Source organism: Zalophus californianus, chromosome 16 (assembly GCF_009762305.2).
Source record: "Zalophus californianus isolate mZalCal1 chromosome 16, mZalCal1.pri.v2, whole genome shotgun sequence".
Taxonomy (NCBI): Eukaryota; Metazoa; Chordata; class Mammalia; order Carnivora; family Otariidae; genus Zalophus; species Zalophus californianus.
Genome location: NC_045610.1, coordinates 12,446,432 through 12,471,140, shown reverse-complemented (window position 1 = coordinate 12,471,140; position 24,709 = coordinate 12,446,432). Strand labels below are relative to the sequence as shown.

At 43.8% G+C, this 24,709-nt stretch overlaps 1 protein-coding gene across 3 annotated transcripts in view; it reads left to right on the top strand.

The window, feature by feature from the left end:
- The first annotated feature begins 11,459 nt into the window (after positions 1–11,459).
- The window catches only part of NT5M (5',3'-nucleotidase, mitochondrial), a 56,886-nt gene continuing 43,636 nt past the window's right edge, over positions 11,460–24,709 (top strand). The window contains exons 1-2 of one of the 3 annotated variants that reach the window (XM_027626626.2): positions 11,460–11,890; positions 15,115–15,215. In XM_027626626.2, the coding sequence (XP_027482427.1) occupies positions 11,621–11,890; positions 15,115–15,215 (371 nt within the window). In that variant the 5' untranslated portion in view covers positions 11,460–11,620. The remainder of the gene's footprint in view (positions 11,891–15,114; positions 15,216–24,709) is intronic. The other 2 variants (XM_027626624.2, XM_027626625.2) reach the window with 2 other exon arrangements.

Sequence of the window (24,709 nt, the reverse complement as noted above, 5' to 3'; positions counted from 1 at the left end):
CTACTTCTACATCCCACAAAAATACCCTTCAAGAATGAAGACAGAATAAAGACATTCTCAGAAGAAAGAAAATGAAGAATTTATCACATGTAGACCTGATCTAAAAGAAATCCAAAGAGAGTTCTTCAGATGGAAGGGCAGGGATACCAGAGGGAAACCTGGAACTTTAGGAATGAAGAAAGAGTAACAGAAATGGTGACTATCTATGTAAAGCCAATTTTTGGACTTTTTTCTTCTCAAATTCTTTAAAATATATATAATGCTTGAAAGCCAAATTTATAATATGGTCTGTGAATAGCCAAAGCAACTTTGAAAAAAGAAAAAAAACTGGAGGTATCACAATTCCAGAGTTCAAGTTACAAAGCAGTAGTAATTAAAACAGTATGGTATTGGCATAAAAATAGACACATATATAAATGCAATAGAATGGAAAATCCAGAAATAAATGCACAACTATGTAGTCAATTAATCTTAGACAAAGGGGGGATGAATATACAATGGGAAAAAGACAATCTCTTCAATCAATCAACTAGGGGCTCCTGGGTGGCTCAGTTGTTGGGCGTCTGCTTTCGGCTCGGGTCGTGATTCCAGGGTCCTGGGATCGAGCCCCATATCGGGCTCCCTGCTTGCCGGGAAGCCTGCTTCTCCCTCTCTCACTCTCCCTGCTTGTGTTCCCTCTCTCGCTGTGTCTCTCTCTGTCAAATAAATAAATAAAATCTTTAAAAAAAATCAACCAACTAAAAGCCAATTTACTGAATGGGAGAAGACATTTACAAATGACATATCTGATAAAGAGCTAGTATCCAAAATATATAAAGAACTGATACAACTCAACACCCAAAAACCAAATACTCCAATTAAAAAATGGCCAGAAGACATGAACAGGCTAACCCATCCCCCCACCCCCTTCCCCTCTAACACCCTCAGTTTGTTTCTCAGAGTCCATAGTCTCTCATGGTTCATCTCTCCCTCCGATTTCACCCCCTTCATTTTTCCCTTCCTTCTCCTAATGTCCTCTGTGCTCTTCCTTATGTTCCACAAATAAGTGAAACCATTTGATAATTGACTTTCTCTGCTTGACTTATTTCACTTAGCATAATCTCCTCCAGTCTGGGTATTAAGGAGGGCACGTATTGCATGGAGCACTGGATGTTATACGAAAACAATGAAGCGTGGATCGCTACATCAAAAACTAATGATGGGGGTGCCTGGGTGGCTCAGTCATTAAGCGTCACCTTAGGCTCAGGTCATGCTCTGAGGGTCCTGGGATCAAGCTCTGTATCGGGCTCTCTGCTCGGCCAGAAGCCTGCTTCTCCCTCTCCCACTCCCCCTACTTGTGTTCCCTCTCTCACTATGTCTCTGTCAAATAAATAAATAAAATCTTAAAAAAAAAACGAATGATGTATTGTGTGGTGACTAACATAACATAATAAAAGAAAAGAAAAAAGAAAAAAAGAAACATGTAAAAAATAATAAAAAATAAAACAACAACAAAAGAAGACATGAACAGATATTTCTCCAAAGACGACATCTAAATGGCCAACAGACACATGAAAAGATGCTCAACATCACTCATCATCAGGGAAATGCAAATCAAAACTCTAATGAGATTATCACTGCACACCTGTCAGAATGGCTAAAATCAACAACACAAGAAACAAGTGTTGGCAAGGATGTGGAGTAAAAGAAACCCTCTTGCACAGTTGGTTGGAATGCAAACTGGTGCAGCCACTGTGGAAAACAATATGGATGCTCCTCAAAAAAATAAAAATAAAACTAACCTATGATCCAGTAATCTCACGGTATTTACCCCCAAAATGCAGAAACACTAATTCAAAGGGTTACAGGCACCCCTATGCTTATTGAAGCATTATTTACAATAGTCAAACAATGGAAGCAGCCCAGGTATCCACTGATAGATGAATGGATAAAGAAGTTGTGGTATATTTATACAATGGAATATTACTCGGCCATAAAAAAGAGTGAAATCTTGCCATTTTCAACAACATGGATAGAGCTGAGAGTATAATGCTAAGCTACATAAGTCAGTCAGAGAAAGACAAATACCATATCATCTCATTCATATGTGGAATTTAAGAAACAAATGAGCAGAGGAAAAAGAAAGAGAAAAACCAAGAAATAAACTCTTAACTTAGGGGAGGTAGGTGGGGGATAGGGGAAATAGGTGATGGGGACTAAATAGTGTACTTATCATGATGAAAAAAAATGTATAATAAGGTCTGTTGGGGTTTCCAGTGTTTGTAGATGTAAAATATGACAACTACAACAGAAAAGGGGAGGGTAAATGGACCTAATAGTGGTAAGGTTTGTATATTCTACTCGAAGTGGTAAAATATTTATTCCTAGTAGTATATGAAAAGTTAAACATGTATTGTAATCCTTAATTTATATTGTAACCACTAAAAAGTTAGTAAAAAAAAAAACTCAATAGAAACATGAAAAATACTAAAAAAAAGTCAAATAATCAAAAGAAGGCAGGAAATAAAAAAAACAGAGAATCGAAAAACAGAGGAAACAAACAGAAAACAAATAATGAAATGGTAGGCTTAAATCCAATCACATGCACAGTTACATTAAATATAAATCGTTTAAATGTGCCAATTACAGAATTAAGATTGTCAGAATGGATCAAAAAGTTGATCCAAGTATATTTTATCTACAAGAAACTCACCTAAAAGTTAATGCAAAGATAAAAAGTAAAAGGATGGGAAAAGATATGCCTTGAAACACTAGTCAAAAGAAAGTTGGAGGTGGCTATATTAATATCAAACATAGTAAAATTATGTACAGAGAGTTGTTCATAGTATTCTCTTATTATCCTTACAATATTTGTAGATTCTGTAGTGATATATCCTACAAGGAAAATTAACGGAGATAAAGATAATGCTGAAAGAGTCAATTCATCAAAAGTATATAACAATCTTAGATGTGTATGAACTTAACCTCAAAATATATGAACCAAAATTGATAAGAAAAAACTGAAATGGACAAATCCATAATTATAGTTGGAGATTTTGACATTACTTGGTAAGTAATTGATAGAACAAGTAGACAGAAAATCAGCAAGGAACTAGAAAAACTGAATAATACCATCAAACAACTGTATCTAATTGATATTTAATACAACACTTCATCCGATAACAGCACAATACACATTCTTTTCAAATGCACATGGAACATTCCCCAAGACATACCATATAGTGGGTCATAATACAGGCCTTAACAAACTTAAAAGAATTGGAATCATACAAAGTATGTTCTCTAAATAATGGAATTAAAGAAGAAATCAAGAGCAAAAAGATAACTGGAAACTTTCTAAATACCTGGACATGGAAGAACACACTTCTAAACAGTTTATTGGTCGAAGCAGAAGTCTCAAGGGAAACTAGAAAATATTTTGAACTGGATGAAAATTAAAATATAATAAATCAAAATTTGTGAGATGCAGCTAAAGCAGTCCTTAGAGAAAATAGTATAGCCTTTCACATTATATTATAAAAGAAGTTCTTAAATCAACAATTTAAACTTCCAAGAAAACTACAGACTAATATCCTCCATGAACATAGGCACATAAAAGCTCAACAGAATATTAGCAAATTGAATTCAGCAATAGATAAAAAAGTCAAACCATGACTAAGCTGGGTTAATCTCAGGAATGCATGAGTTGTTCATTGTTTGAAAATCAATGTAATCCATCATATTAACAGCCTGAAGAAGAGAAACTATATGATCATATAAACTGATGCATGCAGAGAAGGCATTTGTCAATATTCAACATGCATTTGTGATTTTAAAAAACTCTCAGAAGACTAGGCATAGAAAGGAACTGCTTAATTGGATAAAAAAAAAAGTGTCTACAAAAAGCTCACAGCTAACATGATTCTTAAGGGTGAAAAAAATTAATTCTTTCCCTCAAGATGAGGAAAAAGGCAAAGATAATTTTTAAAATCCTAAAACAAAAACTAAAACAAAACAGCTAATCAACACTCAAAGATCTTAGTATTTAAAATCTTTGAGCCTTTAATTTTTACATAAGAACCAACTGGACTATAAATGTCATGGTATCTTCTATCTATTTCATATCTAAGGAACTATGAAACATATATACTCAGGGCATAGTATATCTTTTCTTCTCAGTTTTTGACATGTAACTCACATGCCATAATCTTTCACCCTTTTACAATTTAGTTGTATAATTCAGCTGTTTTTTGTATATTACAAGGTTGTTCAACCATCACCACTATTTGATTCCAGAATATTTTCTTCACACTTCATATGCATATGAAAGAAATTGCATTCCCATTAGCACTCACTCCCCATTCCCTCCTACCTCTTCTGATCCCCTGGCAACCATCAATTTACTTTCTATCTCTATAGATTTGCCTAATCTGGACATTGCATATAAATGAAATTATGCAATATGTGACCTTTTACGTCTGGCTTCTTTTACTTAGCATGTCTTCATGATTCACCCATGTTGTAGCATGTGTCACAATTTCCTTCCTTTTCAAGGCTGAATACTCTTCCATTGCATGGATATACCACATTTTGTTTATCTGTTCATCAGTTGATAGGCATTTGGGTTGTTACCACCTTTTGGTTATTGTGAATAATGCTCTTATGGATATTCGTGTGTAAGTTTTGGTGTAGATATAGTTTTTCAGTGTTCTTGGGTTTATACCAAGGAGTGGAAGTTCTGGGTCATATGGTAACTAAGTTTAACTTTTCCAGGAAATGCCAAACTATTTTTCAAAGCTGTTGCACATTTTACAAGCCTACCAGTAATGTGTGAGATTTCTTGTTGCTCTACATTCTTGCTGCTTTCAGAATTTTCAGTCTTTTTAATTTTAGCTGTTCTAGTAGGTGTGTAAGTGGTATCTAACTGTGGTTTGGACTGGCATTTCCTTAATGAGCAATGATGTGAAGTGTCTTTTCTGTGATTCTTGGCCATTTGTGCTTCTTGGCCATACCTTCTTTGGAGAAATGTCTATTCATGCATGTTGCTCACTTTATGATTGAGTTATTTGTCTTTTTACTGTGAAGTTGTAAGAGCTCATCATGTATTCTGAGTAAAAGTCCTATTCCAGATACATGATTTGCAAATATTTTCTCTCATTCTGTGGGTTATCTTTTTACTTTCTTGGCTTCTTCCTCTTTATCCCTTGGTTAAGGTTTTTAAATTCTAAAGATTCTCTCTCTATATCAAATGAAAAGCATGGTGTTCTATGCTTTGGAGAGACCTCTATACAAAGGGAGTTTCTAGATACCTAGGAAGAAGCCAGCTGACCGATAAGGGAAGGTTTGTCAGAGTGTATTTCAAATATGCTCTGCCCAAGAAAAAATAAAGGACTTCATCAAATTTTATAACTTTTGTGCTTCAAAGGATTCTACCAAGAAAGTAAAAAGACAACCCACAGAACGATATGGGAAAAGCTTCTGGAACTGGGAGCTTGAGAGGAAAATTAAATAGGGAAGAGTCAGATGCTGGCCCTGGCTTCTTCTCACCCTGAGTTGGAAGTCTCAGGGGTAGGTCAGTTAGAAACCACAGTGTTCCCAGAGCTCCCCTGGCATCAACAGGGAAGAGGTTAAGCCCTCTCTGAGACAGGTCATGTTAACTCAGCGCTGGGTCAGTGTAGCCCTTCACTGGCAGGCCTGCAATATCTGAGGGAGGTGTCTAGCATTAAGTGGACCTGAGGTAGTGTCTTGCACAGGCTATGCTGTGACTCACGCATACCCAGTGCTGCAAGCAGAGTGGTCAGAACATGGAGGCTGCAGTGTGGGGACTTTGTGAAGAGGCAAAAGGCCAGGACCACAGTCTTCAACAGCTGGGGCAAACAGGCCACCACAAAAGGCTCAGGGGGTCACAAGCACCTCAGTGTAGACCAGCTTAGGGGTCAGGACAAGTATAAGCAGCTATACCCTGTAGAGAAAGCAAGAACAGTGAGCGGATCCAAGCTTCTGTCCCCTACCACCATGGAGATGTTAAACTTTCTTCTTGCGGGCACCATGTTGGCAGGGAGGGATCCCCAGTAAACATTAGCCTGGACAGTGGAAGAAGATACAGGCTCAAGGGTCGGGGTGCCAGTCAGGAGATCCTCATCTGTTTTATCCAAAGACGGTATTTTTGGCAAGTGAGGTCCTCAACCAATAGGGCAAAATAATCTTTTTTATCATAAAAATCAACTCTTGTACACTTTGGGCTATTTTTAATTCAACAAGAACTCTTTGCATGCCTTTTCTGTGCCAAGCGTAGGGAGGAACCTGGGGGAATATGTGGTGAATCACTGCTTTGGCCTGTGAGTGAATGAGAAAACATATGGAAAGCCTTTGGCACAGTGCCTGGCATATAGCAAGCCCCCAATAAATGTGAGTTCTTTTTTTTTTAAGGTTTATTTATTTTATTTTATTTTATTTTATTTTTAAAGATTTTATTTATTTATTCATGAGAGACAGAGGGGGAGAGAGAGAGAGAGAGAGAAGCAGAGGGAGAAGCAGGCTCCCAAGGAGTAGGGAGCCCAATGCGGGACTCGATCCCAGGACCCTGGGATCATGACCTGAGCCGAAGGCAGACGCTTAACCATCTGAGCCACCCAGGCGCCCCAGGTTTATTTATTTTAGAAAGGAAGAGCGGGGAGGGGCCGAAGGAGAGTGAGAGAGAGAATCTCAAGCAGACTCCCCGCTGAGCATGGATTCCCCACTTTGGGCTCGATCCCATGACCCTGAGATCATGACCTGAGCTGAAATCAAGTGAGATGTTTAATCGACTGAGCCACCCAGGCGCCCTTGGCAGTTCTCTGTTCCACCCTAACCAGTTAGCAGAAAATCTAGCTTAATGCAGAGATTGGAAGATCATATGATGGGAAGGATTGGTTTGAAGTCATACAGGCTTGAGTCACAGACCAACTGTGTTAGTTACTAGCTGTGTGACCTGGGAAAAGTTACTTCTCCTCTCTGAGGCTATGTCTACCCTGTGAAATGATGATGCCTACCTCATAGGGTCATTGTGAAGATACAACAAAATAAAGTGCTTGCCCACGTTTGATAGAAAACAACTATCAGGTAACACAATGTCAATGACTCTCAAGATAATACAACTGAGATATACACTGAGTGTCTGCAATGTGCAGGACTCGGTTCTGAATGCTGTAAGTGTAAATAGTCATGTGATTCCACAAGAACCCTAGGAGGCAGGTGCTACTATTACTTCCATTTTGCAGATGAGGGAATCTAAGTGATATTTAAAGACATGTCAAAGTAATATTTAAAGATAGTCACAACTGATAAGTGCCAGAGTCAGGATTAAAACCCAGGCAGTTGAACTCCAGAGCCTGCACCCCCAATCACCCCCAGTGCAATTGCATTGCAGTGCAAAGATTAGGCACTGGGCTCCAATCAAAGCCACTAATGCATGGAGACCATTTCACAGAGCCTGGTGCGTGAGAGACACTCATTTAAGGATAGATGTCATTATGTATATTGTGTCAACTGGAGTCTGACTGGACTGAACTAAATCCCAGTTCTAAGGCTTACTAGTGACCTAGTGTATTTGTGAGCTATTGATGGGTAAAAATTACCCCCAAACTTAGAGGCTTGAAACAACAAACATTTACTATCTCACACTTCTGAGTTACAAATCTGACAGCAGCTGAGGTGGGTGGTTCTGAGCCAAGGTCTCTCAGGAGATTATAGTCAAGATATCAGTTGAAGCTGCACCATATGAAAGCTTGACTGGGGTGGAAGGGTGTGTTGCTAAGATGGTTCACTCACATAACTATCATCAGCGGAGCTTCCATTCTTCTCTGGATGTTGGTAGGAGGTCTGAGTTTCTTAACCTGGGGACCTCTCCATGGGGCTGCTTCAGTGTCCATAGACATGGCAGGGAGAGAAATGAGAGAGAGAGAGAGAGAGGGAGGGAGAGAGAGAAGCCACGATGTCTTTTATGACCTATTCTTGGAAGTCCCAAACCATCATTTCCACGATAGTATTGATCAGAAGTGCAGAAGTAAATATAGTCCGTATCCAAGGGCACAGGAATTCAGCTCCAGCCCTTGAAGGGAGAAATATCAAAATCACTTGTTTCCAATGACCAACACCAAGGGGCAAGTTATTAATCTCTCAGTGCTTCAGTGTTTTTATCCTTTAAAATGGATTATTATTAATATTCTTCACGGCAACTTTGTGGGGATAAGTGAGATGATTCACACCAAGAGCCTAGATGGTGCCTGACCGACCGAGTAGGTAGGCATCCATATATGTCAGCTCTGATTACCATTTATTATCAGCTATGCTGAACATGGCTGTGCCTCTGGTCCCTTAGTCCCAGTCTTCTCACCTGTCAAATGGGATTAGCGATACCTGCTGTGTTCAAGCCATACAAAAACTATTTGTTGAATACATGCATGAATGAATTTATTGAACACATACTATATGCCAGGCCCTGTTCTAAGCACTAGGGACATATAACTAAACACACTGGACAAGGTTTTACCCCTACGCAACATACATTCTAAAGGGGGAAGACAAAAAATAAAACCCCACAAGTAAGCAACAAAGCGAATCATTTTATTTTTTTAAAAGATTTTATTTATTCATTTGAGACAGACAGAGAGAGAGCATGAGCAGGGAGAGAGGGAGAAGCAGACTCCCCACTGAGCCAGGAGCCCGATGTGGGGCTTGATTCCAGGACCCGGAGATCACGACCTGAGCTGAAGGCAGACGCTTAACCATCTGAGCGACCCAGGCGCCCCTAAAGCAAATCATTTTAGAAATAAAAAACAAAACATGGCGATGTATGCAAGATAGAATGCAATGAGATACCACCAACACACCCACCAGAATGGCTAAAAAGACTGACAACATCAAATATTGGTGAGTATGTGGGACAAACAGAACTCCCATACATCGCTTGTGGGTGTGTAAAATGGCACAGTTTGAAAAATATCTGGCAGGGTTTTTTTTTTTTTTTTAAGATTTTATTTTTAAGTAACCTCTATACCCAACGTGGGGCTCGACCTCGCAACCCTGAGATCAAGAGTCGCATCCTCCGCTGACTGAGCCACCAGATGCCCCTCTGGCAGTGTCTTATAAAACTAAACACATACCTTTTCCTAGGACTTGATGATTCCACTTTCAGGTATTTACTCAAGAGAAAAAAAAATCCACACAAAGACTTGTGTGGATTCATAGTAGTCCCAAACTAGAAACAGCTCAATGGCCATCAGTGGGAGAATGAGCAAACTGACATACATTCATGCAATTAAATATTCAGCAATAAAAGAAACTTCTGATACAACAACACAAATGACTCAAAAACATGCTGAGTGAAAGAAGTCAGTCACAAAAAAGGACACAGCATAGGATTCCATTTATAGTTCTAGAATAGGCAAAACTCAACTATGGTGAAAAAAATTAGAACAGTGGGAGATGGGGCTGATGGAGAAGAAGCAGAAAGGAACTTTCTGGGAAGATGGAGAAGTTCTGTAGCTGCACTGTTTGACAAATTGGCCATCAGACTTGTGGATTATTTAAATTATTTAAAGTAAAGTAAAATGGAAAATTTGGTCCCACAGCTGCAGTAGGCACATTTTAATTACTCAACAGCCACATGTGGACAGTGGCTACTGTATCTGGATAGCATTATTCCATATCTTCCTAGGAATGCATCCCCAGGGATGAGTTGTCAAAAAGTCACAGAATGGTGAAGTTAAGATTGTGCATTTCATTTGTAAGACTTACGTTTAAATACGTTGAACTCGCTTAAAGCTACAGAGGCTGATATGTTGAGGGTGAAGTATACTGCTGTCTACAGCTTACTTTGAAATGCATCCAAGAATAAGATGGACTGACGGAGGGATCGGGAGACACACCAATGTACGGTAAAGCAAATATAGCAAACTGTTAACTGCAGGATCCAGGTGGTGGGTATATGTATCTTCCTCAGACAAGTCTTTCAACTTTTCTGTGTGAAAACTTTTGTAATAAAATTATGAAGAAAAACAAGGTGACATAATTAATGAATATCAAGATGGAGAAACACAGTGGGGTGTCTTAGCTAGGGGGTCAGAGAATAACCGGAAAAGGTTCCTTCAGGGATCTCATTCATTCATTCATTCATTCAGGACACAGGGATGAATCAGACCTGGTCTCCTCTCTTGAATCCAGGAGGTGCCATGAGAGTAACCCGTTGTGTGAGGGTGCTGAGGACTTACTGTGTGCCTGGGCTGGAGCATGGGTCCGTGGGACACCACAGCCCAAATACTTTTTGAACTGTGCCGCACTGGTTCCTTGTGGCCCTGACTACCTCTCTGGCTTGAGAGTGGAATACCCTACCCTTCCTTCACCATAATTTTGGGCAGATCCAAAAATGTCCGTTCCGTGAGGGTGGGGACTTTGTTCACTGCTTGATATCCACCACCGAGCACACAGGAGATGTTCAACAAGCCTGTACCAAAGAATTATAAGAATGAAAATTGTGGTTCCGTTGGCCTCCCCACTCTCTGAGGCTTTTGAGCTGGCTGCTTGTGTTGTCTGGACTAATAGGTCTCTTTGGTTCTTGCACCCTCTATTCTCGTCATTTCTGTCTCTGCTCCAGCATCCCCTCCTGCAAGAGGCCTTCCCTGACCACCTTGCCAGTCTCCCCACCTCTCCATCATCACGTCATGCTGCTTTGTTCCCCCTTCTGTTAAAAAAAAAAAAGCAATCAATACCAGCGTACAAAACAATATATGCTTATAGATTTATTTGAAAATCACCAGTTTTATTAAGGCTTTGTGATGTTTGCAACGTATTTATTTGTCCTACTAGTATCAGCTTCTCTCCAGATGTTCACTATAAAGCAGGGAGGCTCTCCGAGTGCACCCCATCCTGTTTTGGTTCCTTCATACTATTGTCACCCTCTGACAAATTTTTTTAATTTTTTTAAAGAGTTTATTTATTTATTTGACAGAGAGAGACACAGTAAGAGAGGGAACACAAGCAGGGAGATGGGAGAGGGAGAAGCACGCTTCCCGCCGAGCAGGGAGCCCGATGCGGGGCTCGATCCCAGGACCCCGGGATCATGACCTGAGCCGAAGGCAGACGCCTAACGACTGGAACCACCCAGGCGCCGCTGAAAATTTTTTTTTGCCTGTTGTGTACGCTTGTCTGTCTCCTCTTCTTAAAGGTAAATTCCAGGATGGCAGGAACCTTGCGAGGTTTGCCCACGGCCCCATACGGTAAGTGCTCAGCGACGCAGCCCCTCGCTCCATCAGCGTACACCGCTCCGGCGGTCTCGCTGCTGCACTGGGAGGGGGGAGCCCAGGCCCGCGGTCCTGGGAGAAGATGCGAGTGGAGAGCCTGGGACTGTGGGCGGTCCCCAAAGCCACGCCCCCCGAGCCCCGCCTCCGCCGGGGCGCGTGCCGCAGCCTCGCTGTGGGGCCAGAGCCTGCGCGCTCGCGCCCCAAGCGCCCAGCGCCCCGCGCTCCCCGCGCTCCCCGCGCTCCTCGCGCGCCCCGGCCGGCAGGGGTTTCTTCCCCGCCCCCGCTGTCATGTCTCCGGGCCCGGCCCGGCGGGGTGGCGCGGCGCAGGCCCCGGCGCCCGCGGCGAGCGACCGCCCAGGGCCATGATACGGCTCGGCGGCTGGTGTGCGCTGCGGCCCCGCGGCGCGGCGTTCCCGGCGGGGCGGCGCTGGGGGGCGGGCTGGCCGGCGGGCCGGGAGTGCGGCCGCGCCCTGCGGGTGCTGGTGGACATGGACGGCGTGCTGGCCGACTTCGAGGGCGGCTTCCTCAGGAAGTTCCGCGCGCGCTTCCCCGACCAGCCCTTCATCGCCCTGGAGGACCGGCGCGGCTTCTGGTTGTCCGAGCAGTACGGCCTCCTGCAGCCCGGCCTGAGCGTGAGCATCCCCCGCCCCGGGGCCCCGTTCCCGCTCTGGGGGGCCCCGAGCCCACCCGCGCCCGGCAGGACTGCGGCCCTCCTTCCCAGCCCTGGGCCGGGAGCCCGCGTGACCTTGGGTGGGGGTCACCTCCCCGAGCCTCGGGGTGGTCCTCTCGTAAAACGGGCAGGTGGTGGTGGTGGTGGTGGCCGGGGAGGACCGGGGCCGCCGCGCCCTGCGCAGCCCAGCGCTCAGGAACTGTTGGCTGTCATCGAGGGCTTCTCAAAAGTCAGGAGAATGTGAGGCGTAAAATACGAACTCTATCTTAAGCTGACTCTTTAATTTTTGGTGCATTTGGCCGCAAGTCTTGAAATTTTTTAAAATGAAATAAACGTTACAAGTAAAGTCCTCTTTCACCCCTGCCACAGTCACATGCCCATTTCTTCATGCTCACTAATTTGATGAGTGTCTTTACCGTTCTTTTTTGTCCTTTTCCATGAATGCATAGCTCCCAGTATTTGAGGCCCAGCGAAGTTGAGTGACTTTCTGGACATCACACAATGAGTCAGTGGTCAAGATGGGGTGGGTTCAACTCCTTGGTTTATCCTCTTGCTTTGGTGGCCCTGCTGAACCTGAGCCCACCGCATCCCCCTGACTCCCGCTGTGCTTTGCTGTCTGAGTCCAGGATGGATGGAGGGGAAATATCCAGGCATGTTTAGAGACAGATGGCTTAGTTTGTGAGTTTAAACTATTTCGGGAAAGGAACGGGATTTTGCCTTGCACAAACTTAAAGAGGCTGGATGTTTTCTGGCATCCCTTGATTGGCCGCCCAAGGTCACCACCAGAAGTGTGATGATGATAATATTCGAGCCTATTTTGTATCCACAGGTTGACTGCATTGTCTCCCATGTGAGGTAGACATTTATTATCTTCATGATGCAGATGAGGAAACTTGTCCCAAGTCCTATAGCTAGTAAGGGGCTCAGCTAGGATTCCAGCCCAAGTCTGTCTGCCTTCCCAGGCACATTTAGCTTTCCCCACCCCAAAATCCTCTTCTCTGTCCTGCTCTAACAAGTGACACATCTTTTGACTTAAAAAAGTAACTTGACAATAATTGGTTTGTTGAGAGGCAAGTGTTAGAAAGAAAACCAGGCACCACGGCGCTTCATCAACACCATGCACTTCAGAAGGCGACTTTCTCCGAGTTCTGTGTGCTCACTTCTCCCAGCTCTAATACCTGATTACCGACTTCAAGCTGGAGAGAATATCCTAGTAATTTTTGCGGTCTCGTAACAGACTGCCCTGCTCTATGTGGCTGTTCATTTATAGACAGTGCACAGTATTGGCAGTCTGGGCCCCTTATTTCCTCCCAGGAGTGTATTGGGGTGAGGAAATAAAGCCCACCCCCTACTCTGAAAAGGACAGTGGTTTTTGAACTCCTTTGTACGGATGTGCAGACTCCACATCTAAGGAGATAATTTTACCATTTTCTAAGGACTAGGCAAAGGAACGGAGCTCTTGGGACACTAAGGATGCAGTGTTCTGGGAGTGACCTACTGAGTTCTGCTTCTGGGAGCATTGCAGCAAACAGGATTTTAGTAGATGAACACATGCCCCGTGTCCCCAGCATAGCCCACAGCAGGACATCCCTGGGTCTCCCCTTGGCTGAGCTGGCCTGGCACCTACAGGTAAAAACAACCAATGAACCAACCCACCTTGATTATGTAAGCATTTCTGCTTTACAAAATATCACTCTCTCGGTAACCCCTTTGATCTTCACAGGGCTTGCAGAGGTAATCAGGGCAGAGGTGGAAGGCAAAGCTCATTTTAACTGACTTAGAATCCTACACTGTTAGGACAGTTGAGGAACTCAGCCCAGAGAGAGAAGTGCCTTGATCAGGGTTTCAGAGCCAAGTTAGTGATGGAAGGAGGGAGGGGATGCCGGGATGCTGATTATTGAGGCAAGGTGGTGAGGCCGAGATCACACAGCCAGGGCCAGGACCTCTTACTCCTCCGTCAAGTACACTTTCCCCCCGTCCCCCTGCCTCTGGGTGAGTCAGAAGCCCTGAGTCAAGTTCTGACAGTATCACCCATAAGTGGCCTTGAAAACAATCCTCTGTAAGCCTGTTTCCTTATCAGTAAACTGGGGATAGTGATTCTTGCCCCTCGTGGGAGGTGAGGGTCAAACAAGAGAGACCATATATTAACTATCAGTACTCCTTTGCTTCAGCCCACATAGTTCACAAGAATAATGCCAGTGTGATCTCAGGGCGCTCCGCCTCTAAGTGGGACGTGGTGGTGGTGCTTGTTCTAGAGTGTGCGGGTTCTGACCTGGGAGAGACAGCTCCTGCTGCACACATGGGTTGTAGGTTCCTGTTCCTCGGAGGCCAGGGTCTGTCTCCCCTCCCCTTGTCCTGGGCCTGGAAAAGTGTGGCATTCTGCAAACTTGATTTTAGGCTGGTGACAAAAGGTAGAAGCTTGTAGCCTCGGAGTCAGGAGATGGTGTTCAGCTCTCAGTAATGCCACTGTTCCGCTGTGTGGCATTGAGTAAATCCCTTCCCCATTCAGAGCCTTGATTTTCTCATATGAACAATGAGAGTCTGGATTTTTGGTTTTCAGACTTTAAAAGCTGCAGAATACTTTTTAAACAAAGTACTTAATGACATACCAATGCCTAAGACAGATACCAGAGCTGTTCCAGTTGATACGGGTGAGGAACCTGGAGTTCTGCTCATTTGGCCTTCCACCCGCCCTCCCTGGCCCCCCTTACCCCACATGGCACAGTAGTGCTCTTAAGAATCTCTGAGTTCCTCCAGCTCTTGAATTTAAGGACTTCAGCGCCATGGCAAGACCAGGTCCACCCGCAGAGCCTCTGCGATGTCTCTGGCCATTAGAATCAAGCAAGCGCATGATTCATGATGACTTGCCTTTGGTCCCAGATGGCTCTAGCCATGCCTCAAGGAGAGCAGGCTTTGGGATCCATTGCTCCTGACTCCTTGGCTGATCTCTACTGGATCTTTGCAGAAGTCAGAGCCCCTGGAGAGGGGCTGGAACACACACATGCTCCATGTGATTTCCCGGTCCCCCCAGGATATGACCTTGGGTATGTGTGTGTGTATTGGGGGAGGAACGTGGAAGGCTCACACTCTTCTTGTCAACAGCTCTTCCCAGCTGCGCCATCGTCCCTGTGATGAGGCAATGTGCTGAGTCCCCTGAAGTCACCCACTTCTCTCTCATCTTCTTAGGAGAAGGCCATTAGCATATGGGAATCAGAAAATTTCTTTCTTGACCTGGAGCCTCTGCCAGGGGCTGTGGAAGCTGTGAAGCAGATGGCCAACCTAGAAAAGTAAGTTTGTCTTCCCGTCTGAGCATCTGTGCCTTCCCCCTGCCGGGGCCTCCCCTACTCTTCCCCGCCCTCTGCCTCTCCTCACCCCTGCACAGGCCCATGCTTGTTTCTTTGGTACTCAACCTGGTGACACCCTAACTGAGTGAAACAGTATTAGCTTGTAAACCAGTGAGGTGTTTTGATCCAGTAACAGGAGAAAATATTGAGTCTAATTGGACCTGGTTGACTGGGTGCTGGATGTGCATTTAATCAGCAAATAGCTGAGAACCAACCGTTAGATGCTGCTGGACACCAGTGATACAGAGATGAACAAACATGGTCCTGCCCTCATGGAGCTCACAGAGTAGACATTAAACAAAGAATCTCACAAGCCGAGATAATCACAGACTGTGGTAAGCACTGGAAAGGAACCGAGGAAGGAGTACAAAGAGGTCTAAAGGAAACCTAACAAGAAAACTCGGTGAGGAAGCAGCAGGAGGAGTAGTGTGTGAGCTATTTCTGTTTTGTTCTAGTGAAGTGGCTGCTTCTGGGAGCTGAAGCCCCAGCTCCATAAGCGTTCACTAAAATCCATCAGCAGTTACAGATGATGTGCTTCCCTGAGGACTTAAAAAACAACAACAGCCGTATTGAGATATAATTCACATACCCTACACCCATTTAAAGTGTACAATTCAGTGGTTTTTAGTATGTCCACAGCAGAGTTGTGCATTCATGACCGTAGTCAATTTCTGAAGACTTTCATCAGCCCCAAAAGAAACCCTATACCCATTACCAAGTCACTACCCCTTCCCTCTCCTTCCCCTGCAGCCTTAGGCAGCCACTGTCTACTTTAGGGCTCTGTAGATTTGCCTGTGCTGGACATTTCATGTATATTCCATGTACATTTCACATAGTGCACTATGTGGTCTTTTGTGATTGGCTCCTTTTATGCAACATTGTGTTTTCAGGGTCATCTCCTTTGTAGCACAAATCAGTACTTCATTCCCTTTCATTGCTGAGTAATATTCCTCTGTATGGATATGACACATTCTGTTTATCTGTTCATCAGTTGGTAGACACTTGGATTGTTTCTGCTTTTTAAGAATAATAGTGTTGTGAACACTCATGTAGGAGTTTTTTTGTGGTTGTATGTTTTCATATAGGTTGTCTATACCGAGGAGCAGAATCACTGGGTCATGTGGTAAATCCATGTTTAACATTTCAGGGACTGCCAAGCTGTTTTCCAAAGCGACAGTACCATCTGATATTCTCATTAGCAATGTATGAGGTTTCCAACTTCACACCCTTGCCAACACTTGTGGTCTTTTTTATTCTAGCCGTCCTAGTGGGTGTGAAGGGTATCTCATCATGGTTTTGATTTGCATTTCTCTGATGGCTAATGATTTGAGCATGTTCTTGTGTGTTTTTAGCCATATGTTTATGTTTTTTGGAGAATTATCTTTTGCTAATTTTTTTCAGTTGGGTTATTTATCTTTTGCTGTTTTTTTAAGAGTTCTTTATTCATTTTATTTTTTTAAAAAAATATTAGAGAGAGAGAGAGAGAGAGAGAGAGAGAGAGAGAATGAGTGGGGGAGGGGCAGAGGGAGAAGCTGACTCTCTGTGGAGCAGGGAGTCTGATGAGGGACTGGATCCCAGGACCCTGGGATAATGACCTGAGCTGAAGGCAGACACTTAACCAACTGAGCCACCCAGGCACACAAAGAGTTCTTTATGTATTTTAGATGATAAGTCCCTTATCAGATATGTGATTTGCAAATATATTCTCTCATTCTGTGGATTGTTGTTTTAGTCTCTTCATGGTATCCTTTGAAACCCAAAATTTTTATGTGGATATATAGTTCAATTTATCTGGTTTTTTTCTTTTCTTTTTTTTTAAAGATTTTATTTACTTATTTGAGAGAGAGCATGAGCAGAGGCAGAGCAGAGGGAGAGGGAGGAGCAGACTCTCCACTGAACAGGGAGCCTGACACGGGGCTCCATCCCAGGACCCCGGGCTCATGACCTGAGCCGAAGGCAGACCCTTAACTGACTGAGCCACGCGCCTGTTTTTTTTCTTTTGTCATTTGTGTTTTTGGTGTGTATCTAAGGGTTGTTTGCCTAATCCAAGGTCACAAAGACTTGTTCCTATGTTTTCTTCTACGAGTTTTATAGTTTTTGCTCTTACATTTAGGTCTTTGATCCATTTTGAGTTAATTTTTGAATATGGTGTGAGGAAGGTGTCCCACCTCATTCTTTGTATGCAGAAATCCACTTCTCAGTACCATTTGTTGAAAAGACTCCCTCCCCCCCGCACATTGAATTGTCATGGCTTTCTTGGCAAACATCAACTGACCATCAATATTAGGATTTATTTCTAGGCCTGTATATACTTTTATTGGTCACAGTTTTGATTGAATTTACCCACCTGAAAGACCAATCAAACATAAGGTCCAATTCGGTCTTTATTGTGCCATGTATAAAGGCCTCCAAATATCATCAGCGTTCAAAGTTCTGACTTGGTAAATGGGCATCAGAGGAACACCAAATGCTTAGAGTTTGAGTTGAATCATAGACTCGTTTGGTAATTGATTTTTAGACTTGACTCAGGTTGTGCAGAGTAGTATATTTCGTTCTGGTTTATGATTTGAACTTGACTGATAGTGGAGTACTGTTGTATAACTTCTTGCATCTGCAGGAAGAGCCTAGAGAGGCAAAGCATATGTGCATTTGCACTGCAGCTTTTCAAAGCTCTATTTGTGTCTGGATCAGCGTTTCCTGGACCACATTCAACCAACTGTATCCTGGGGTGCTAGATGGCATAGGGGCTATAAGGTTATGTCCTAACTGGAGTGAGGCTGCCCAGGCTCAAGCCCGGACTCTTCCAGAATCTAATCCTCAAACGTTGGGCAAGTTATTAAGCTTTCTGGGTCTCAGTTTCTTCACCTGTAAAATGAGGGGAATGAGAGACGCCTCACTATAGCTCCTGGCACACAGTAGGTGCTCAGTAACCGTTAGCCACGGTTGTTATTATTCTGCAAGATTTAATAGGTATGCAACAAAAAAAGCGTTCTTTAACCAAAACAGTGCGGGGGACATTGGATTAAGGAGGTTTCTTTACCATAAGACTTTGAAGGGCTTCAGGTTTGCTAATATGTATCGTGCCTCTTCACTGGGGTAGCAAAGGATGCAGCTTTTCTTCATATGTATTCTAGTCCAGAACACTCTTTCCCACAGCTTCCCTGTGAACACTTTTGTGAAAATGCAAGTCTAGACCATACCACAGGTCTTTTACCTCTATTTTGGCTCTTAACGGGGTAGATTTCCAAGGTCAGTCAATGCCCAAAGTGTGGACAGAGACAGGGGTCTAGTCCATAGCTAAGTGGCTAGCTTTGTGTCTGGTGCTGAAGTAGACAGCGGCCAAGATTTAAAATGTTACTGAAGGAATATTTGTCAGGCACCTGCTATGGGCGAGGCCCTGATACCAGATGCTGCAGATACAGAAGTAGATAAAAGACAGTTCTGGCCTTGGAGAAGTTCACTAGGAAACGAATGACTAGAACAGAGTTCTGAAAGCGTTGTGGTAGATGTACGGATGGAGACAGGCAGGGCTACTCCCCAGGGGAGGCAGTGACACAGGAGCTGCTGTGCTGAGACATGAAAAGGAATCTGCCAGGTGGAGAAGGCAAAGGGGTTTCCAGTAGGAGGGGAACAGTGAGCAAACACCTTATCTGCCCGCTGTCCTAAAATCTAAAACCGCCTCCCTGGCAGGCTGTGTCCTGGCTCCGGAAGCACTGGGCAGGCGGCTGTACCATCCTGGGCCTCACATCACATCCTGAAGAGCCTCCTTGGAATATCTTCAGGGGCGACTACCCTTAATTCAGTAATACCTGAGTATATTCTTACAAAACACTCAAACGGTGGGAGCATACGTGAAACAAATGTGAGTTGCCCATTTTGTCCCTCTCTCCCCGTGTACATCTCCCTCAATGCCACTCTTCCTGTCCTAGTGAACAATTTGGGGTGTACACTTCCAGACCTTCTCAAAGCACTTGCATACATGTTTGTCTATAGGTTTGCAACGTATCTGTTCTATCCAGCAGCCAGAGTGGTATTTCTAAACCAAATTCTGCTCTTGTGGGTCCATTCTTAAAACTCTCTCTTGGCTTCTTTTTGCACTCAGATAAAACCCTAACTCAGCCAGGCTTGTGAGGTGGTCTGCGACCCGGCCATGCTACCCTCTGACCTCTTTTCCCCTATTCCAGGCCAAGCTCGTTTCTGATCTCACAGCCTTTGTTCCTAACAAATCCTCTTGTGGTGTTTCTCCTCAAGTACTTGGTGTGGCCACATTGGTTTTTTTTTTTTTTTTTTTAAGATTTTATTTATTTATTTGACAGAGAGAGAGCACACGTAGGCAGAGCAGCAGGCAGAGGGAGAGGGAGAAGCAGGCTCCCCGCTGAGCAAGGAGCCCAATGTGGGGCTCGATCCCAGGACCCTGGGATCATGACCTGAGCCGAAGGCAGACGCTTAACCAACTGAGCCACCCAGGCACCCCTGGCCACATTGTTTTTAATCCTTCAACTCCGAGCACTTTGCGTGTCACCTTCTCAAAGAGGCCATCCTGCTGTAGCTGTAGAGGCCACTGTCCCCAGTTAGTCATTCTGCCGCATTCCCCAGGCTAAGCTGAAGTTCTGTGTCTGTGTTTGTCCCTTCCTCTGTCAAATGTCAGTTCCCTGAGTTCAGGGATTGTCTCGGTCCCTAGGGTGCTGCCTGGCACATGGTACACGCTCAGGCATCTGCTGAAGAAACATTCACGTCATAGTTGTGGCTTATAAAATAGGATTGTAGTCCTCTATATTATGCTACTGCTTTTTCTTTTTCACTTAGCAATATGTGTTCGCTCTCTTTCCATAACAACACGTTCGAACTATCTCATTGTTTTAACTGCCGCGTAGTATTTTATTGTACACCACATACTATCATGTAGGTAACAATTTCCACAGAGACATTTAAGTCGGTTCTCATTTCTTCCTGTATATCAGGGCTGCAGTGAGTGTGGATGTACATGGGCAAATATTTCTGTACAGTAGTGGGCTAGCTGAATCAAAGCCATGTGCATTTATTTTTTTTGTTGTTTTTTAAAGATTTTTATTTATTGAGAGAGAGAATATGGTAGAGAGAGAGCATGAGAGGGAAGAAGGTCAGAGGGAGAAGCAGATTCCCTCCTGAGCAGGGAGCCCGATGTGGGACTCGATCCCAGGACTCCAGGATCATGACCTGAGCCGAAGGCAGTTGCTTAACCAACTGAGCCACCCAGGCACCCCAAAGGCATGTGCATTTAAAAATAGTTTATATTGAGGTATAATTAACATATGTGTTATGTTAGTTTCAGGTGGGCCATTTAATGATTCAACGATTGTATACATTACTCAGGCTCATTACGATAAGTGTACTCTTTTATTTTAAAGATTTATTTATTTAGGGTGCCTGGGTGGCTCAGATGGTTGAGCGTCTGCCTTCAGCTCAGGTCATGATCCCGGAGTCCTGGGATCGAATCCTGCATCGGGCTCCCTGCTCAGTAGGGAGCCTGCTTCTCCCTCTGCCTCTCTCTCTGTCTCCTGTGAATAAATAAATATAATCTTAAAGATTTATTTATTTATTTGGGGAAGAAAGAGAAGTGCGTGCGCACGAGTAGGGGAAGGGGCAGAGGGAGAGAATTCCCAAGCAGACTCTGCACTGAGTGCAGAGCCTGATGCAGGGGCTCGATCTCATAACCCTAAGATCATAACCTGAGCGGAAGCCGAGTCAGATGCTTAACCGTCTGAGCCACTCAGGTGCCCCACAATAATTGTACTTTTAATACTCTTTGTTATTTCACCATCCACCCCCCCAACTTCTCTGGGAACCCTCAGTCTGTTCTTTGCATTTAAACTTGATAGATACTTAGATACTATCCTTTAAGCAGATGTTCCCCCATAATAAGTAGCATAGTATATTTCATATAAAATGCCCTCCATCAACCTGACTTATCCTTGAAAGGGGCATTTGGTGTTAAAAAAAAAAAAAGAAAAGCCAAAACTGATTTGGAGCCAATGTCAGCAAATAAATGATTCCTATCTGAATCTCCCTAGTGCTTAGAATATGATGGATTTTAATATATGTTGAATAAAAGGAACTCATGATGTCTAAAGCAATGAGTACTTTCTGATGGGACTGTAATTGGCTTCCCTAAGGGAAAAAAATGTTTGCTTTTAAAGAAAATAGAGCTTATGAGGGGGCGCCTGGGTGGCTCAGTCGTTAAGCGTCTGCCTTCGGCTCAGGTTCATGATCCCGGGGTCTTGGGATCAGCCCCGCATCGGGCTCCCTGCTCCGCGGGAAGCCTGCTTCTCCCTCTCCCACTCCCCCTGCTTGTGTTCCCTCTCTCGCTGTGTCTCTGTATGTCAAATAAATACAATCTTTTAAAAAAGTAGAGCTTATGGTTAATTTTGGAAAATTAAAATATAAAAAAATCATTTACAATCTCGTTTGAAACCACCGCTTTCTTACATTTTGGTGTTTTTGCTTGAGTTTTTGCTCATATAGATCTTTTCCCCATAGTTGTTATATTATGTATAGCTCTTAAACATGTATTAAGAAGTAGTGGTATTTGCCAAAACAAGTATTTGACATCCTAGGGGGACGACTTAACACCACTCATCTAGAAGGATAAGTTTAGATGTGCTTACACCTGTGTTTAATAAACATGACTTTCAATACTTATCATTAGAAGTTAAAGGGAGGATAATACAGCATCCTCCAAACTGAGAAGGTACTCTTTTTTTATTTTTTATTTTTTGGTACTCTTTTTTTTTTTTAAAAAAAAAAAGGATTTTATTTATTTATTTGAGAGAGAGATTGGGAGAATGAGTAGGAGGAAGGGCAGAGGGAGAAGCAGACTCCCTGTGGAGCAGGGAACCCGACTCAGGACCCGATCCCAGGACCCTGGGATCATGACCAGAGCCGAAGGTATACACTTAACTGACTGAGCCACCCAGGCGCCCTGAGAAAGTACTTCAAGACTGGAGACTCCATACAGTTTATTCAATTTTATTCAGGGTAACACTGACAGGGGGTCAGGCGGGTGAGGATCCAGAGCTGCCCATCTATTCTGTGCAAAGTCCCAATCTTAAGCCATAGATTTTATAGGGCAAGGGGATGTACAGGGGGCACTATGGTAAGGGCAAAGGGTCTAACACTTATCAGACCTCATGGTGCCACCTGTGTGCCGAAAGAGGGGGGAAGAAACTATGTTATCTCTACTAGTTACCTAAGCAACTTTAGGGGAGATCAGAACAAGCCTTCCCGCTTTCCGGGCCGGGCATACGTTAATCTCCCAGGGGCCTGGAACACGTACCCCCAAGGGAGGTCATCACGTGGACATGAACAAGATGGAGTCAGTGTTGTCAACCTACCTACAGTTGAGGAGCCTGGCATAGGAGGCGATGTATTCATTCACGCAGTAGACAGATATATTTTGTGTCACCTGATATGTGCCTGGCACTGTGCTAGCACTGGGCATATATTTGTAACTAAGACACCTAGCCTAAGGTCTTGGGTCTTGAGGGGTTTTTGTTATGGTGCGGAGGATGACAAGTAAACAGAGAACTAATTTTAGCTCGCAGTAAGCTTGATGAAGGAAATAGCCGATGTGTTTGAGACTAAATGCGGAAAGGGCTACTTCAGATGGGGAGGAGGTGACATGTGACTTCAGAGCTTCATGTTAAGAATGAACTGGTTAGTAAGAAGCCAGAGGGCAGAGGTCCTGATATGGGCAAGGATTTGCTTATTTGAGTGACATTTTGAAGGAGACCAGTATGACTAGAATTCAGTTAGTGTGGCAGGGATGGGAGGGATGGTCCACTGGCGGATGATTGAAGACTGAATGATGTGACTTATGTTACAAAAACATGGGCTTGGAGTGATAAGTTTGGACAGGGATTTCTCCAAAAAAGATATGCCAATGGCCAATGAATGCATGAAATTTTGCCCCAACATCAGTAGTCCGTAATGAAATGTAAATCAAAACCACAATGAGATACCACTTCACACCCACTAGAATGACTATAATAAAAAAAAAAAAGGACAATCGTGTCACTGAGGATGGAGAGCATTTGGACCCCTTATCACTGCTGGTGGGACTGGAAAATGGTGCGGCTGCTGTGGAAAGCACTTGGGAAAACATTTCCTCCAAATAGTAAATATGGAGTTACCATATGACCCAGCAGTAGCACGCTTGGGAGTATACTTGAGAGAAATGAAAACACACATCCACACAAAAACTTGTGCATGAATGTTCCTAGCAGCGTTGTTCGTAATAGCCAAAAGGTGAAAACGGTCCACGTGTCCGTCAGCTGATACATGCATGAACAAATGAGGCCCATCCATCCACATCCAATGGAATAGTACTCAGCAATTCAAAGGCGTGAAGCCCGGGTACATTCTACAATGCAGGTGACCCTTGGAAACGTTTTCCTAAATGAAGGAGGCCAGTAACAAAAGACCGTGTATTATAGGATTCCATGTATGTGAAATATCCAGAACAGGCAAATCCACAGAGATAGGGAGTAGGTTGGTAGTTTCCTAAGGCCAAGGGCAGAATGCAGAGTAATTGCTAATGGACACAAGGTTCCTTTTGGGGGCATGAAAGTGTTCTGGTGATTGTTGTCAAAGTCTGTAAATGTAGCAACATTCATTGGATTACAAACTGAAAATGGGCATCTGTGATGGTTTAGGAATTATATCTCCATGAAGTTGTTTTTTAAAAAATCAGCCTGCTCAAAAACAAAAAACAAAACAACCAACTATGGATACATTTAATAACATGACTGAGTCCCAGAAATAACTTTACTGGATGGAAGAAGCCAGACAAAAAAGAGTACATATTCTGTGTTTCCATTTATATAAAATTCTAGAAAGTACAGTCTGATCTGTGGTGACAGAAAGCAGATCAGTGGTTGCCTGGGGCCCAGGGGTGGGGTAGGAACAAGGAGGGGCAGGTGGAGAGATGACAGGAGGGTGCCAGGAAACTTTAGGGGGTTATTTATTATCTTGATTGTGGAGATCTGTGTTTCACATGTAACTTATCATATCATAGCTGTGTAGTTTATTGTGTGTCAATCATACCTTAATGAAGCTGTTTAAAAATAATCAGTCCAGGGGCACCTGGGTGGTGCAGTCAGTTGAGCATCTGATTCTTGGTTTCGGCTCAGGTCATGGTCTCAGGGTTGTGAGATCAAGCCCCGTGTTGGACTCTGTGCTCAGCGCTGAGTCGGCTTCAGATTCTCCCTTCCTCTGCCTTTCCCTCTGCCCCTCTCCCTGCTCGCGCAGTCTCTCTCTCTCTCAAATAAATAAAAATAAAATCTCAAAAAAAAAATCAGTCTGGATGCTGGGTGGAGAAAGGCTCAGCGGGGAGCAGAATTGGAAGTTGAAGAGCCATGAGAGGTGGCAGTCCTTGAGACTGGGGTGGCGACCATGGAAGA